This window comes from Eublepharis macularius, chromosome 4 (genome assembly GCF_028583425.1).
Source record: "Eublepharis macularius isolate TG4126 chromosome 4, MPM_Emac_v1.0, whole genome shotgun sequence".
Lineage (NCBI taxonomy): Eukaryota > Metazoa > Chordata > Lepidosauria > Squamata > Eublepharidae > Eublepharis > Eublepharis macularius.
This window is the reverse complement of record NC_072793.1, coordinates 159,619,262-159,636,590: the sequence shown is the minus strand read 5'-3', so window position 1 is coordinate 159,636,590 and position 17,329 is coordinate 159,619,262. Positions and strand designations below refer to the sequence as shown.

Sequence of the window (17,329 nt, the reverse complement as noted above, 5' to 3'; positions counted from 1 at the left end):
TTTGACTTAACACTACACAAAAGAGGAGCAAACTGTTGGTAGGTAAAAACTGCATCCTTAAGAGAATCAAAGCTCAGTGATATAAAAAGCAGGGCCCTCCAAATAAATGGCCCATGGACCTATTAAAATTATATTTATTTCAGTTTTCTATTCACACCCACATCCATAATGCTCATTCCCTCCTCCTCCAGAAAATTCACTTTCATTGAGAGCTGCTCTTAGGTGTCTGATTCGGTGCCTCCGTCTTCATCAGGCTTTTCTTCTGCCTCCTCTTCATGCAGGATGGCAGCACTTAGGACCTGTAGATCACTCAGCACAGCAGAGAGGGACTCTGGGAGAGAAAGGAGAGAAACCAGTCTAAGGTAAGGAGTGAAGAAGATGCAAGAGGTTAAAAATAAAACAGGTTTTCAGCTTGGAGACTGGGGCGTGAGGTGAGAAAGGCTTCAGTGAAGAATCTGGGAAGGCAGAATACAAGCATACAACATAATAGTAAGACAGCATATCTGTCAACTATAGGAGAAAGCAAAAGGAGCATATTACAGCCAGCAGGAGAGATTTCTGAGAAGGTGGTGTCATACCTTTTGATGGAGTTTGAGTTGCACCCTTCTTGATCAATTCTACTGGGGCTTGGACTGCTGCCAGTCGATTCTGCCGATACTGGGCCAACATCCCTTCTTGTCGTAAGGTGGCCTGTGCAAGGAACGAGACAGCCCTTGATACAAACAGTGGCCACAGGGGAAGCTGTACCCCTACACTTGTAAGGTGGCCTGTGCAAGGAACGAGACAGCCCTTGATACAAACAGTGGCCACAGGGACAAAATACCTCCACACTGTTACCATACCATCAGCAGGTTCTTGTCCCTCTCGAGCTCCTGCAGACGTGCTTCAAGGCGCCCTGTTTCCTGTTGTGCGGCAGTCTCTTGCAGCTTGGCCAGCTCTTCGCTGTGAGCTTTGTCCCTTGCTGCCTGCCGCTCAGCCTGGTGTAGGGCAACCACTACAGAGAAACATAGAGGACAGAATATGCTAGGGGAATTGTAGCAGAACAAAGAGCAGAACTGGGACCAAAGGACGCCTGCTGCCCTGCACTAAGGTGGAAGCTGCCATCTAAGGTTAGACCCTTGGTACATCCAGCTTGTCTTGCTTTTCAAGACAAGCTTTCAAGCCACTCATGTGTAATATGAAGATTTTCATGTCTACGCCACTAGAGAATGATTAATTCCAGTGTTTATAGTAGAGAGAAAACCATATTTTTAAGGATGTACTTAAAGGAGACTAATTTTATCCACAATAAATATGCTGTAATGTGTATGAAGATAAACTATAAAAATGATAAGTATTATAAGTCTCACTGCAACTATTTCCATCCAAAGCATACATTTTTGTACAATATGACATTTGTGTGCTCCATTTTCATTCCCCCCCCCCTCACCTCTGATGGCAAAAACTAGGATACGTGGGCTAAGGTAGCATAGAGTGCAGCAGTTTGCAGCTCCCTCTCGAGTACTGCTTATATTTGCAGTTTTGCTTGTAGAAAACTAAGAGAGTAATCCTGAGCATGCCTACTTGGAAGTAAGTCCCATTTATTCCATAATGCTTACTCCCAAGAAAGTGGTTGCCGGATAGCACCTGTAAAGTATTTATATTTTTAGATGCCATAAATATGCCAGACAGTACAATGTTATATGTTAACTTAAATATACATTATGCATTTTGAGTTGTTAAAAAAGTAAAATAAGTTTCGTATTCGTAAGAACGTACTGCATATAACAGGGTTAACATACCTGTAACTTATGTTCATCGAGTTCTTCTGTGCCTCCACACATGGGGACTGCGCAGGCGCAGGCCAGCCGCCGGAGAATTTTCTAGAGCTTCCATGGCTCCGAAGGGGCCGTTTGTCGCGCGCCTCAGCGACCGTTTTCCCGCCCAAACGGTCACGTGATCCTCCAGCGACCAACGGCCCCTTCCCTCAGTTCTCCCTTGCCGCCGCTTGACCAACACACCTCAGCCATAACACCTTAAAAACACCAATTTCCGTTACAGCCATCACATTATTGTGCATTGGAGTTCACAGCGGGGTAGGAGGGAGGGTTGTGTGTCAGCACAGAAGAACTCGATGAACATAAGTTACAGGTATGTTAACCCTGTTTTCATCTTCGTTCTTCTGTGCCTCCACACATGGGAGTGTACCAAGCTTCACACAATAAGGAAGGCGGGGGTGAAGTCCAACACAATTTTATTAAGCAAACAAGAACAACAATAAATAGATATGCATATATACATCTATGTAAAGATACTGTGTAAGGACACATAAATACCCAATATTTACATATATACACACCCCCAGGTACATATATACACACTTTCACTCAAGGGTACCCAGCAGGTACGCCAAGAAAGTCATACCAGAAACTCCCTCAGGAAAAGAGGGAGTGTAAAACAGCCTTGGCCACAGATACATCCTGCTCCGCATTGACATCAACGGCGTAATGCCTGACAAAGGTGTCCGCAGAGGACCATGTGGCTGCCTTACAAATGTTAACCAGGGGCACCCCCCTGAGGAGTGCCGAAGAGGATGCTTGGGACCGCGTGGAGTGGGCTCTGACATGAAGCGGGCAAGCCACCCCTGCCAGGGAATAGGCCTTGCTAATGGCCGCCACAATCCACCTAGACAGGGTCTGTGAGGAAGCCCTGCTACCCTTGTCCTTGGCCCCAAAACATACAAACAGGTGAGGACAGGAGCGGAATCCCTTCGTCCTATCCAGGTAATAGGCTAGGGCCCTCTTCAAGTCTAGGGAATGAAGGGCCTTTTCCCCCTTAGAGGAAGGTTGAGGAAAGAATGCAGGTAGTGAGATATCCTGCGAGAGGTGGAAGGCGGACACCACCTTGGGCAGGAACCCGAGGCAGGGACGCAGGACCACCTTGTTGGGATGAAACACAAGAAAGGGAGGGTCAGACCGCAGTGCAGACAGCTCACTGACCCTTCTGGCTGATGTGACGGCCACCAAGAATGCTACCTTGTAGGATAGCACATCCAAGGGGCATGTAGCCATAGGCTCAAATGGAGACAACATGAGACGTGAGAGCACCAAGGATAGTGACCACTGAGGCACTGGCGCCGACACAGGTGGGTAAAGATTGTACATGCCCTTAAGGAACTGGCGGGATTGCGGGTGAGAAAACACCGTAGCCCCCTCAACTCGGGTGTGAGCAGCTGATATCGCTGCCAGGTGGACCTTGAGGGAGGACACCTTCAAGCCCAGGCCACGCAAGTGGCACAAATACTCGAATACAACCCCCAAGGGACTGCTGTCAGGCACCACTCCTTTAGCAAGTGCCCAAAGTTCAAACCTGCGCCACTTGGCCGCATAAGCGCGCCTAGTGGATGGCCGACGAGCGTTCAGGAGGACTCTCTGCACCTCGTCAGTAAAGCCTACCGGGGAGGAACGATCCGCCAAGCCGTTAGGTGCAGCTTCCTGGGATCGTGGTGGACCAGGCTCCCGTTTAGGAGAAGGTCTTGCCGAGGGGGCAGACTCACATACGTCCGTTGGGACATCTGCAGGAGCTTCGGGAACCAAACCTGCCGTGGCCAGAAGGGGGCCACCAGGATGCAGTCCGTCCCGTCCTCCTCTATCTTGCACAGGACCCTGGGAATCAAGGGGAATGGAGGAAACATGTAGTGCAAGCCCTGCGTCCACGTAAACTGGAAGGCATCCCCAATAGAGAGGGGGTCGCTCCCTGCCCTGGAACAGAACGTGTGGGCCTTGGTGGTCGCCGCAGTGGCGAACACGTCTATCACTGGATGACCCCACATCTGGAAGATCGGCCCAATGCACTCTACGTTCAGTTCCCACTCGTGGTCCAGCAAAGGGACCCTGCTGAGGGCATCTGCCCGGGCATTGTCTGACCCAGCCACGTGTATAGCACGGAGCGACACGCCGTTCTTGATAGCCCACTGCCAAGTGAGTGTGGCTTCCCGGCACAGGGCCATGGACACTGTGCCCCCCTGCTGATTCACGTAGTACATGGCAGTCGTGTTGTCCGTCTGCACCAAGACCTGACGATCTCTCAGTAGTGCTGTAAGAGACACAAGTGCGAAACGAATGGCCCTTAGTTCAAGCACATTGATATGGAGGGTCTTTTCCCTGTCAGACCAGACATCCTGCACAGACACATCACCACAGTAAGCCCCCCATCCCAACAGAGAGGCATCAGTGGTAACCGTGATGTCATGGTGTTGATACCCAAAGGGGATTCCCTTAAACAAGTTGTCATCAGACAGCCACCAGTCCAAGGAGGAGAGGATGACCCTCGGGATAGAGAATTTGAGGGACGGAGGGTGCAGCAGAGCATCGTACCTCCGCACAAACCAGTTCTGGAGCGGGCGCATACGCAGCCTAGCAAAAGGCACCACAGAGGTGGCCGCTGCCATATGCCCTAGTAAGCACTGGATAGTGCGCACAGACTGGAATCGGTTTCTTTTAAACATGGACACTAGACCCCTTAGGGACCGAGCCCTCTCCAAGGGGAGCAGGGCCTTACCCTCCACAGAGTCTAACAGTGCACCAATGTAGGACACCTTGCAGCTGGGCACCAGTTTGGACTTTTCAAAGTTCACCAGGAGCCCCAGGCGTTGGCAAGTGCTAAGTACCAAGCCAATGTCCTGCACCAGCCTAGACTCCGATTCAGCCACGATGAGCCAGTCATCGAGGTACGGAAAGATGGTACAGCCTTCTTCCCGTAGGAAGGAAACCACAGGGGCCACACATTTTGTGAACACTCGTGGGGCAGTGGAAAGGCCAAAGGGGAGCACCTTATACTGGAAAACCCTTTGCCGGTAAACAAAGCTCAGGTATTTCCTGTGCTCCTTCCGTATCCTCACGTGAAAGTATGCGTCTTTTAAGTCAAGAACCGCAAACCAATCTCCCTGTTTCAGCAAGGCGATCACAGCCGCCAACGTTACCATTTTGAATTTGGTCACCTTGAGGAAGGCATTAAGGCCCCTCAGATCTAAGATGGGACGTAAGCCCCCATCCTTCTTAGGGACCAGGAAGAACCTAGAGAAGAATCCCTTTACAGAGTCCTCATAGGGCAATTCTTCCACAGCACCCTTGGCCAAGAGCGACACGATCTCCGCATCCAGCTCGGCCATAGTGTTATTGACAGCTGTCAGGGGTGAACTGCATCTAGGCAGCTCAACAAACTCCAGCCCGTACCCCAGTTCAACAATAGTTAAGACCCATGAGTCAGATGTTATTGACTCCCACTCAGAGAGGAGTGGACTAAGTCTGTCCGAAAAGTTCGGGGATACGGCTGGCGCGACCCGTCAGTACTGCCTCCCGGCGCCCTGCTGGTCTTTCTGCTGGGCCGGTTGCTGTGCCTGACGAGGCTTGAAGGGCCGACGCCTCCTCTGCTGTTGTGCGGGAGGGTAAGGCCGCTGCTGGTAAGCAGGATACTGATGGTAGCCCGGCCGCTGCTGTTGGTATCTGCCCTGGTAGTGGTAAGGGCCGGACCGGGGAGCGTACCGTGACCTGGAGGAGGGCTTGTCCGCTGGAGCCAGACCCAAGGACCGCGCCGTCTGCCTGTCCTCTTTTTTCTTTTTCAGGGTCTCGTCGGTCGATTTGGAGAACAGCGAGTCCCCTTCAAAGGGCATGCTCTCCACCCTGGAACGCACCTCCTGGGACAGGGCCGTAGACCGCAACCAGGAGTGGCGCCTGAGGACCACCGCCGACGCCATCCCCCTAGCAGCAGTGTCAGCAGCGTGGCTCCCAGCGTTCATTTGCTGTTTAGACAGCCGGACAGCCTCTGTTTGCAGCAGGGACACCACAGCCTTCTGCTCAGGAGGGAGGTCCCAGGTATAGGATGCCAACTTCTCCCAGAGGTACAGTTGGTACCCTGCCATGATGGTCTGGTAGTTGGCAATCCTCAGACCCAGTGAAGAGACAATGTACTGGCGCCTGCCCATGGCATCCAGCTTCTTGCCCTCCTTATCGGCAGGCACCGAGGAGTGACCCGATCGTCGGGGGTTGAACTCCTCTGTGACCAAGGAGGAAGGTGGAGGGTGCTTCACCAACGCCGGCCAGGTGCCCTGCTTGATCTTGTAAAGCTGCTCGATGCGCTTGGATGTTGGAGGTTGATCACAGGGCACCTGCCACACCTTCTCCACAATCTCCTCAATACCCTCGAGCATGGGGAAGCCAACGTACGCCGGATTGTCCCCGTAAATACGTTTGAGGAGCTTGTCCTTGGTCTGGGGGACTGCCGAAGAGATGTCCATCTCGAGAGCCTTGGCCATCCTAGCCATCTGGTCGGCGTAGATGCGGAGGTCCTCGAATGGCGAGTCCGCCGATGGCACTAGCTCCTCAGCCGGCGATGGTTCGGACCAGGACTCCGACTGGTAGCCGCCAAAGCTCCCCACTTCCTCCTCATCGGAACCGAGCTGGGATTCCGGAACCTGGAGCGGAGGGGGAGCCCACGCCGACCTCGATGTCGAAGGCCTCGGTTCCGACACGGAGAAGCCCGCAGGTGCCCCCTCCCATTGGCAACGGTATGGCGAGGGGAGGTAGGAAGCCTGTCGATGCCGGGACGCAGCGGACCGGACTGATCGGACACTGTCCCCGGAACCATGCCGCTCACGACCGACCAGAGGTGGAGACGGACGGACAGGCGACGGACGGCTCCGACGAGGAGACGGGCTCGGTTCCAGCCTCGGCGACCGAAGGGCAAGCGATGGTCGGCTCCGACGGTGCGGGCTCGGCTCCGGCCCCGACGAGAATTCCGCGGGCACCGTCTCGAAGGCCATCGGATCCGGCACCTGCACGGAGATGTCTTCTGGCTCCGGGGAGCCCAGGTGAGGGGAAGGCGTGTGAGGAAGCACGATGACCTCCTCCTGAGGAGCGGGACGCGGCGACCGATGATGCTTGGTCTTCTTCTTCTTCTTTGCCGGTTCCGAAGAAGACCTCGGAACCGACGCGCTCCTCGCCTTCGAAGGGGACCTCGGCTTCGACCTCTTAGGCTTCATCGGAACCGATCCGGCCGTCGGTTCCGACCGGGGACTCGGTACCAGGATCCTCGGTTCCGAAGCTGGTCTCGGATCCGACCTGGTAGATGACGCGCTACGGGGCGGCCGCACCGGTCCCTGCGCTGGAGAGGCCGCTCTCGACGCCGAGGTACTCGGGGGACGCGGTTTCGACCCCGACCTCGCGGAGGCCACTGAGCCAGCTCTGGAATGCCGTTCGGCAGAGGGGCTTGGGCCGGCCTTGGAGGAGGGCAACGGAGCGCCTCCGGACATGACCTTCTGCCACAGGGAGGAGTTCAGTCGGGCCTTGCGCTCCTGCCGGGCCTTGTTGGTGAAGCCCTGGCAGATCTTACAGGCCGTCACATTATGGGTCTCCCCCAAACAGAACAGGCACAGTTCATGGCCATCGGTCTTGGCCATTTTCGTGTGGCATTGGAGACAATGCTTGAAGAGAGCCTTTGAGGCCATCTTCAGGGGCACGCGAAAGGAAGGTCAAAAACAGTCCGAGTCAAATTACCGAGTCCACAACAAAGTCCAAAACGAGATCCGAAGAATAGTCGAGGTCACGAAGTCCGAAGTCAAAAGCCAAGCAATCAGTCAGAATAAAGCACGAAGCACAAAAAAGCACAGAGCAACGAAGCTCACGTTCTCTCCAAGCGGCGGCAAGAAGAGAACTGAGGGAAGGGGCCGTTGGTCGCTGGAGGATCACGTGACCGTTTGGGCGGGAAAACGGTCGCTGAGGCGCGCGACAAACGGCCCCTTCGGAGCCATGGAAGCTCTAGAAAATTCTCCGGCGGCTGGCCTGCGCCTGCGCAGTCCCCATGTGTGGAGGCACAGAAGAACGAAGATGAAATTTCAGTTTTCCCCAACGTTTCTGATTTTCTCCCCATGGTTTCAAAATTTTCAGAAATCTTACACTTCTGTCTGCTGTTTGAGATCCGTTATTTGGAAGTGTTAACACTCAACTGGAGATCCAATATATGCCTCACCACTGTGCTATGGCTCCCAGAGGTGACCCTACCATCAGGTGGAGGGGGGCAAATGCTCCAGACAGCATGCCTTGGGCCATGCTCATCATTTATTGTCTTTTAGCCACAGCGGAGAGAGCGCTGTGCGAACTTTCAGCCTCAAGTAACAAAAAACTGTTTTGGGCCATCTCTCGCCCGCTCACCTGCCTTTGTATGCTCCCTCCTTGCCTCATTGAGCCTTTTCCCCATTTCTGACAGATCCTTGTGCAGCTGCGTTTCCACTTCTGTCACCTTCTCCTGCAGGGCTGAGAGAAGAGAGCTCTAGTCATTGCTAAGGAAAAAAGATTCCACCCCCCTATGTGCATGCACATGTTCTTACAATTTGCTGAACATGGTGCAACAGCAGTGAGCCAGATGCCATACCTGCCCTTATGACCCTTGACACGGCTGTTTCTTCACCTCTCACTTTCCAGCCCCTCAGGGTGGCTGTTCCCAGTGCGGTCTACTCTTCATGCTCATCTAATCATTGCCATCTCTCCTTATATTTTTACACAAATAATATCAAGTCTTCACAATTTGTGGCCCACCGAACCATAAGTAGCCCACTGTATGCTCAGCAGATCCCCTGATTTTTCTCTTTTTCTGAGATTGCAGAAACAGGGAGAACGGTGCTGGCAGGCCACAGTCAGCTCACTGTGTTTCAAACTGTGCCAGGGTCAACAACAGGTCGGAGGGGTCATTTTTTAATGACACGTGCAGAAACGCTAAAACTACAATGCCTAAAACAAGAAAGTGGCACTGGAAACCTCTATAAAAGACAAAACAGTTGCATCTGTAGTGTAAATCTGTAGTGGAGAGCCAGTTTGGTGTAGTGGTCAAGAGTGTGGGACTCTAATCTGGAGAACTGGGTTTGATTCCCCACTCCTCCGCTTGAAGCCAGCTGGGTGACCTTGGGCTAGTCACGGCTCTCTGGAGCTCTCTCAGCCCCACCCACCTCACAGGTGTTTTGTTGTGGGGATAATAATGGCATACTTTGTAAACCGCTCTGAGTGGGCATTAAGTTGTCCTGAAGGACGGTATATAAATCGAATGTTGTTATTATTAAATAACAGAGGCAGAAGAGACCACCAAATCCTGTCCCCTGAAAGTAGCAAAAAATGTACCCCAGTGTCATTGAAGGGAGGCGGCAGAAAATAAAAGCAGCTGCCCACACAAGGATCTTCATGGACACACAGAATGCAAGGAGTTCCCTGCATGAAGTGGTGACTTGCTTATACCCAGATCTGTCTTCCTTTGCTGCCCACTATCCTTTGTTCAGTCAGTACAATAAACATTTCTAAAAATCCTCTGTAATCCAGACCTGCCTTCTCCTCACCTGGCCAGGAAAGAATAGGCACAGAACCAAACATCAGACTAGTGCTCTAACAATTACATATTTCACCCTTTTGTATTAGCTAAAGTGATCCGTGGCTCACAAAAGCTTATACTCTAGAAAATTTTGTTGGTCCCTAAGGTGCTAATGGACTTGAATTGTGTTCTACTACTACAGTCTAACATGGCCACCTACTGGAAACTATAGGAAAACGATGAACCAATGCTTGTTTAACCATTTATTTCTCATGCCTAACCCTGAGGTTAACTCTTCTTGAACCCAAAAGGAGAACTGATCATGCTCTCAGTTTTAAAAGTTTCAGTGACAGAACATGCCTACTTTTCTCGTATTCCTCTCGTAACTGCCCCAGCTCCTGCCTCAAGCTCTCTGCAGCTTCCTCAGTCTCCCGGAGGTTTGTGTGCGCTTCCTCCAGCTGCCTCTCCGTGGCCTCCTGCTGTTGCCTCAGGGCCTGCTCCATCGCCACCTTTGCCTCCAGTGCGCCCTGCAGGCACTGAGCTGTCTCCCTCATTTCCTTGAGATCAGTCTCTGCTGTAGAATGGAAAGGGACCAGTAAAGACACAGAGACGGTGCTAAAAGAAAAAAGCCCTCTCAATCCCACCCACCCCGCCCAAGTGGGAGGCACAGAGAGATTCTCATTAAACTGCATCTGGGCTGTACTGCTTCAAACCACAAGCAGGAACTCACACAGCTGAATGCTTCTCTAGGCAAAGAAAATGCATGGCAGAAGGCTAAGCTATTCATTTAAATACTTTCAGTTCACCCTTTTCCCTGAAAAACAGAACCCAAAGTGGACCCAAAACCCTTTTCTCTGCCATATGAGATTCCCAAGTGCCTGTACTTTTCAAAAAACAGAGTAACACTCAGTCACATCATTCCCCCTTCCGCAGCCTGAAGCTGTTCAGCCTGGACATAAGTTTACCTCAGTGAGAATGAGGCCCATGCTAGTCACCTTTTTCTCGCACTTCAGCCACTTTTTTCTCTATTAGTTGCGCCCCCCGTTTAAGCTCCACAGAGAGTTGGTCCCGTTCTTCATGCAGCATCTGTAACTCAGCTTGCAGATCTTCATAAGGTGGATGAAGTCTGAGGAAAAAGCCACCACAAGAGGTCAGAAATCCAGCAGTAACCCTGTAAACACTGTTTTGGTAGTACAGTTTTCCGACTGTGAAAGATTTGTCTCAACGACCTGACACTTATCTCCCCCTTCCCGGGTCAAAGAAGCCCAAGAATCCTGGTTCTCAGTCTTACCCACAAAACCCAAAGATTTTTCCCAAGAACCCAGAGCCTTTAATTCCCATGATCTAACCCACTGAGCACTATATTCTCTTTTTAGAGAATTCTGAACTGAAACCAGAGGTGCCAAAAGAATCAAGCACCACATTTGGACTCTGGCTCAAATGCCAGCTCAGCCATGGAGTCATTGGATGACCTGAGGCAGTTGGAAGTCTTTCAATCCCAATTCCTTTCTGTAAGATGGAAATACAAGTAACCATGCCTCTCATTATCACTGTGAAGACGTATTAGTTGAATGCAAGGCATTTTGCCCATTAAGGAGGAAATGTCACTCGTGAACAATATCTTGACAGTTCTGCCTTCTATTCTGCTTTGGGGTGAGGGTTCAAACTTACCTCCTCTCCTGGTGTGATTGAGCAGAGCCAGGTTTCTCCTCTCGCTGAAGCTTAGCTAGTGCTATTTTCTGGCATACCAGCCCTACAAGAAAGATTTTCCAGTTATCTAGTGCTACTCTCTTAGCACAGACATAACTCACTTTGGGTGTTGACTGTTTATACAAAGATGTTCCCTGCTGCCACAAAGACTTAAATGTTGACAACTGCTCAAGCAAGCTCAAGTTGGAAGAAACAGAGCATAAGCAATTGTAAGAGTAACATATTAAACAACAGAGAACTACCCAATAGGATCATCCTTAAAGCAACAGTTAGCACATAGTAGCACATCCTTAAAGCAACAGATAGTAGCACATAGTAGTGAAGTCTAGGGTCCCCATCTCTTTAGTGAAGCATCTCTTACAGTAGTCCATAATGAGCCAGACAGGATATTAAGCATTTCTTTCTTCTTCTCAGTATTATAGCTCGCATTCAGATCAGAATGTATTTGTGCTATTTTATTGGCAAAAAACTTTGCAAAGGGCTCACAGTTAATTTTTTGTAGTTCTGTAAAGGGAGTAAAAGAACATGCTCTAAAAAGAGAACGCTAACAGAAAACTACACTTCTTCTATGAAAAAAGTTGGGGCAGAAAAAGCTGATTCAAGCAAGCTTAAATTTGGTACTACTGATGTACCTTAGGAAGGAGAAGGGCCCAGGTAACCCAGCCCACCCGACTCAAAAATATGACCCTGCATGCATTCTTATGCACATACAACCAACCTACACAACTCAAAGGCAACTCAAAGGGCTGCATTATAATGCAATGGTTCAAGAAAGTCCTTTAATAAAGGAAACGGGACTGTGGACTATACCATTGTGTATAAAACAGGGTTAACATACCTGTAACTTATGTTCATCGAGTTCTTCTGTGCTGACACACATGGGGACTGCGCAGGCGCAGGCCAGCCGCCGGAGAATTTTCTAGAGCTTCCATGGCTCCGAAGGGGCCGTTTGTCGCGCGCCTCAGCGACCGTTTTCCCGCCCAAACGGTCACGTGATCCTCCAGCGACCAACGGCCCCTTCCCTCAGTTCTCCCTTGCCGCCGCTTGACCAACACACTTCAGCCATAACACCTTAAAAACACCAATATCCGTTACAGCCATCACAGTATTGTGTATTGGAGTTCACAGCGGGGTAGGAGGGAGGGTTGTGTGTCAGCACAGAAGAACTCGATGAACATAAGTTACAGGTATGTTAACCCTGTTTTCATCTTCGTTCTTCTGTGCCTCCACACATGGGAGTGTACCAAGCTTCACACAATAAGGAAGGCGGGGGTGAAGTCCAACACAATTTTATTGAACAAACAAGAACAACAACAAATAGATATGCATATATATATCTATGTAAAAAACTGTGTAAGGACACATAAATAACTCAATATTTACATATATACACACCCCCAGGTACATATATACACACTTTCACTCAAGGGTACCCAGCAGGTACGCCAAGAAAGTGATTCCAAAAACTCCCTTAGGAAAAAAGGGAGTGTAAGACAGCCTTGGCCACAGATACATCCTGCTCCGCATTGACATCAACGGCGTAATGCCTGACAAAGGTGTCTGCAGAGGACCATGTGGCTGCTTTACAAATGTTAACCAGGGGCACCCCCTTGAGGAGTGCCGAAGAGGATGCTTGGGACCGCGTGGAGTGGGCTCTGACATGAAGCGGGCAAGCCACCCCTGCCAGCGAATAGGCCTTGCTAATGGCCGTCACAATCCACCTAGACAGGGTCTGTGAGGAAGCCCTGTTACCCTTGTCCTTGGACCCAAAGCATACAAACAGGTGAGGACTGGAGCGGAATCCCTTCGTCCTATCCAGGTAATAGGCTAGGGCCCTCTTCAAGTCTAGGGAATGAAGGGCCTTTTCGCCTTTAGAGGAAGGTTGAGGAAAGAATGCAGGCAGTGAGATATCCTGCGAGAGGTGGAAGGCGGACACCACCTTGGGCAGGAACCCGAGGCAGGGACGCAGGACCACCTTGTTGGGATGAAACACAAGAAAGGGGGGGTCAGACCGCAGTGCAGACAGTTCACTGACCCTTCTGGCCGACGTGACGGCCACCAAGAATGCTACCTTGTAGGATAGCATATCCAAGGGGCATGAAGCCATAGGTTCAAATGGAGGCAACATGAGACGTGAGAGCACCAAGGACAGTGACCACTGAGGCACTGGCGCAGACACAGGTGGGTAAAGATTGTACATGCCCTTAAGGAACTGGCGGGATTGTGGGTGAGAAAACACCGTAGCACCCTCAACTCGGGTGTGAGCAGCTGATATCGCTGCCAGGTGGACCTTGAGGGAGGACACCTTCAAGCCCAGGCCACGCAAGTGGCATAAATACTCGAACACAACCCCCAAGGGACTGCTGTCAGGCACCACCCCTCTGGCAAGTGCCCAGAGCTCAAACCTGCGCCACTTGGCCGCATAAGCGCGCCTAGTAGATGGCCGACGAGCATTCAGGAGGACCCTCTGCACCTCATCAGTAAAGCCTATCGGGGAGGAACGATCCGCCAAGCCGTTAGGTGCAGCTTCTTGGGATCGTGGTGGACTAGGCTCCTGTTTAGGAGAAGGTCTTGCCGAGGGGGCAGACTCACATACGTCCGTTGGGACATCCGCAGGAGCTTCGGGAACCAAACCTGCCGTGGCCAGAAGGAGGCCACTAGGATGCAGTCCGTCCCGTCCTCCTCTATCTTGCACAGGACCCTGGGTATCAAGGGGAACGGAGGAAACATGTAGTGCAAGCCCTGCGTCCACGTAAACTGGAAGGCATCCCCAATAGAGAGGGGGTCGCTCCCTGCCCTGGAACAGAACGTGTGGGCCTTGGTGGTCGCCGCAGTGGCGAACACGTCTATCACTGGATGACCCCACATCTGGAAGATCGGCCCAACGCACTCTACGTTCAGTTCCCACTCGTGTTCCAGTAAAGGGACCCTGCTGAGGGCATCTGCCCGGGCATTGTCTGACCCAGCCACGTGTATAGCACGGAGCGACACGCCGTTCTTGATAGCCCACTGCCAAGTGAGTGTGGCTTCCCGGCACAGGGCCATGGACACTGTGCCCCCCTGCTGATTCACGTAGTACATGGCAGTCGTGTTGTCCGTCTGCACCAACACCTGACGATTTCTCAGCAGTGCTGTAAGAGACACAAGTGCGAAACGAATGGCCCTTAGTTCAAGCACATTAATATGGAGGGTCTTTTCCCTGTCAGACCAGACATCTTGCACAGACACATCACCACAGTAAGCCCCCCATCCCAACAGAGAGGCATCAGTGGTAACCGTGATGTCATGGTGTTGATACCCAAAAGGGGTCCCTCTTAACAAGTTGTCATCAGACAGCCACCAGTCCAAGGAGGAGAGGATGACCCTCGGGATAGAGAATTTGAGGGACGGAGGGTGCAGTAGAGCATCGTACCTCCGCACAAACCAGTTCTGGAGAGGGCGCATACGCAGCCTTGCGAAAGGCACCACAGAGGTGGCCGCTGCCATATGCCCTAGTAAGCACTGGATAGTGCGCACAGACTGGAACCGGTTCCTTTTAAACATGGACACTAGACCCCTTAGGGACCGAGCCCTCTCCAAGGGGAGCAGGGCCTTACCCTCTACAGAGTCCAAAAGTGCACCAATGTAGGACACCTTGCAGTTGGGCACCAGTTTGGATTTCTCCAAGTTCACCAGGAGCCCCAGGCGTTGGCAAGTACTAAGTACCAAGCCAATGTCCTGCACCAGCCTAGACTCCGATTCAGCCACGATGAGCCAGTCATCGAGGTACGGAAAGATGGTACAGCCTTCTTCCCGTAGGAAGGAAACCACAGGGGCCACACATTTAGTGAACACTCGTGGGGCAGTGGACAGGCCAAAGGGGAGCACCTTATACCGGAAAACCCTTTGCCAGTAAACAAAACTCAGGTACTTCCTGTGCTCCTTCCGTATGCCCACGTGAAAGTATGCGTCCTTTAAGTCAAGAACCGCAAACCAATCCCCTTGCCTCAGCAAGGCGATCACAGCCGCCAACGTTACCATTTTGAACTTGGTCACCTTGAGGAAGGCATTAAGGCCCCTCAGATCTAAGATGGGACGTAAGCCCCCATCCTTCTTAGGGACCAGGAAGAACCTAGAGAAGAAACCCTTTACAGAGTCCTCATAAGGCAATTCTTCCACAGCACCCTTGGCTAAGAGCGACACGATCTCCGCATCCAGCTCGGCCATAGTGTTATTGACAGCTGTCAGGGGTGAACTGCATCTAGGCAGCTCAACAAACTCCAGCCCGTACCCCAGTTCAACAATAGTTAAGACCCATGAGTCAGATGTTATTGACTCCCACTCAGAGAGGAGTGGACTAAGTCTGTCCGAAAAGTTCGGGGGTACGGCTGGCGCGACCCGTCAGTACTGCCTCCCGGCGCCCTGCTGGTCTTTCTGCTGGGCCAGTTGCTGTGCCTGACGAGGCTTGAAGGGCCGACGCCTCCTCTGCTGTTGTGCGGGAGGGTAGGGCCGCTGCTGGTAAGCAGGATACTGATGGTAGCCCGGCCGCTGCTGTTGGTATCTGCCCTGGTAGTGGTAAGGGCCGGACCGGGGAGTGTACCGTGACCTGGAGGAGGGCTTGTCCGCTGGAGCCAGACCCAAGGACCGCGCCGTCTGCCTGTCCTCTTTTTTCTTTTTCAGGGTCTCGTCGGTCGATTTGGAGAACAGCGAGTCCCCTTCAAAGGGCATGCTCTCCACCCTGGAACGCACCTCCTGGGACAGGGCCGTAGACCGCAACCAGGAGTGGCGCCTGAGGACCACCGCCGACGCCATCCCCCTAGCAGCAGTGTCAGCAGCGTGGCTCCCAGCGTTCATTTGCTGTTTAGACAGCCGGACAGCCTCTGTTTGCAGCAGGGACACCACAGCCTTCTGCTCAGGTGGGAGGTCCCGGGTATAGGATGCCAACTTCTCCCAGAGGTACAGTTGGTACCCTGCCATGATGGTCTGGTAGTTGGCAATCCTCAGACCCAGCGAAGCGACGATGTACTGGCGCCTGCCCATGGCATCAAGCTTCTTGCCTTCTTTATCGGCAGGCACCGAGGAGTGACCCGATCGTCGAGGGTTGAATTCCTCTGTGACCAAGGAGGAAGGTGGAGGGTGTTTCACCAACGCCGGCCAGGTGCCCTGCTTGATCTTGTAAAGCTGCTCGATGCGCTTGGACGTTGGAGGTTGATCACAGGGCACCTGCCACACCTTCTCCACAATCTCCTCAATGCCCTCGAGCATGGGAAAGCCAACGTACGCAGGATTATCTCCATAGATACGTTTGAGGAGCTTGTCCTTGGTCTGGGGAAGTGCCGAAGAGATGTCCATCTCGAGAGCCTTGGCCATCCTTGCCATCTGATCGGCGTAGATGCGGAGGTCCTCGAATGGCGAGTCCGCAGATGGCACTAGTTCCTCAGCTGGCGATGGTTCGGACCAGGACTCCGACTGGTAGCCGCCAAAGCTCTCCCCATCCTCCTCATCGGAACCGAGCTGGGATTCCGGAACCTGGAGCGGAGGGGGAGCCCACGCCGACCTCGATGTCGAAGGCCTCGGTTCCGACACGGAGAAGCCCGCAGGTGCCCCCTCCCATTGGCAACGGTATGGCGAGGGGAGGTAGGAAGCCTGCCGATGCCGGGACGCAGTGGACCGGACTGATCGGACACTATTCCCGGAACCATGCCGCTCACGACCGACCAGAGGTGGAGACGGACGGACAGGCGACGGACGGCTCCGACGAGGAGACGGGCTCGGTTCCAGCCTCGGCGACCGAAGGGCAAGCGATGGTCGGCTCCGACGGTGCGGGCTCGGCTCCGGTCCCGAAGAGAATTCTGCGGGCACCGTCTCGAAGGCCATCGGATCCGGCACCGGCACGGAGATGTCTTCTGGCTCCGGGGAGCCCAGATGAGGGGAAGGCGTGTGAGGAAGCACAATGACCTCCTCCTGAGGAGCGGGACGCGGCGACCGATGATGCTTGGTCTTCTTTTTCTTCTTCGCTGGTTCCGAAGAAGACCTCGGAACCGACGCGCTCCTCGCCTTCGAAGGGGACCTCGGCTTCGACCTCTTAGACTTCATCGGAACCGATCCGACCGTCGGTTCCGACCGGGGACTCGGTACCAGGATCCTCGGTTCCGAAGCTGGTCTCGGATCCGACCTGGTAGATGACGCGCTACGGGGCGGCCGCACCGGTCCCTGCGCTGGAGAGGCCGCTCTCGACGCCGAGGCACTCGGGGGATGCGGTTTCGACCCCGACCTCGCGGAGGCCACTGAGCCAGCTCTGGAATGCCGT

At 52.8% G+C, this 17,329-nt stretch overlaps 1 protein-coding gene across 1 annotated transcript in view; it reads right to left on the bottom strand.

The window, feature by feature from the left end:
• Window positions 1-142: 142 nt before the first annotated feature.
• CCHCR1 (coiled-coil alpha-helical rod protein 1) overlaps window positions 143-17,329 on the bottom strand; it is a 28,388-nt gene continuing 11,201 nt past the window's right edge. Inside the window, exons 12-18 of the mRNA XM_054977326.1 lie at window positions 11,002-11,083; window positions 10,326-10,456; window positions 9,695-9,904; window positions 8,187-8,288; window positions 843-994; window positions 579-690; window positions 143-331 (exon numbers count right to left, since the gene is read on the bottom strand). Coding sequence (XP_054833301.1) covers window positions 219-331; window positions 579-690; window positions 843-994; window positions 8,187-8,288; window positions 9,695-9,904; window positions 10,326-10,456; window positions 11,002-11,083 — 902 coding nt within the window. The 3' untranslated portion in view covers window positions 143-218. The remainder of the gene's footprint in view (window positions 332-578; window positions 691-842; window positions 995-8,186; window positions 8,289-9,694; window positions 9,905-10,325; window positions 10,457-11,001; window positions 11,084-17,329) is intronic.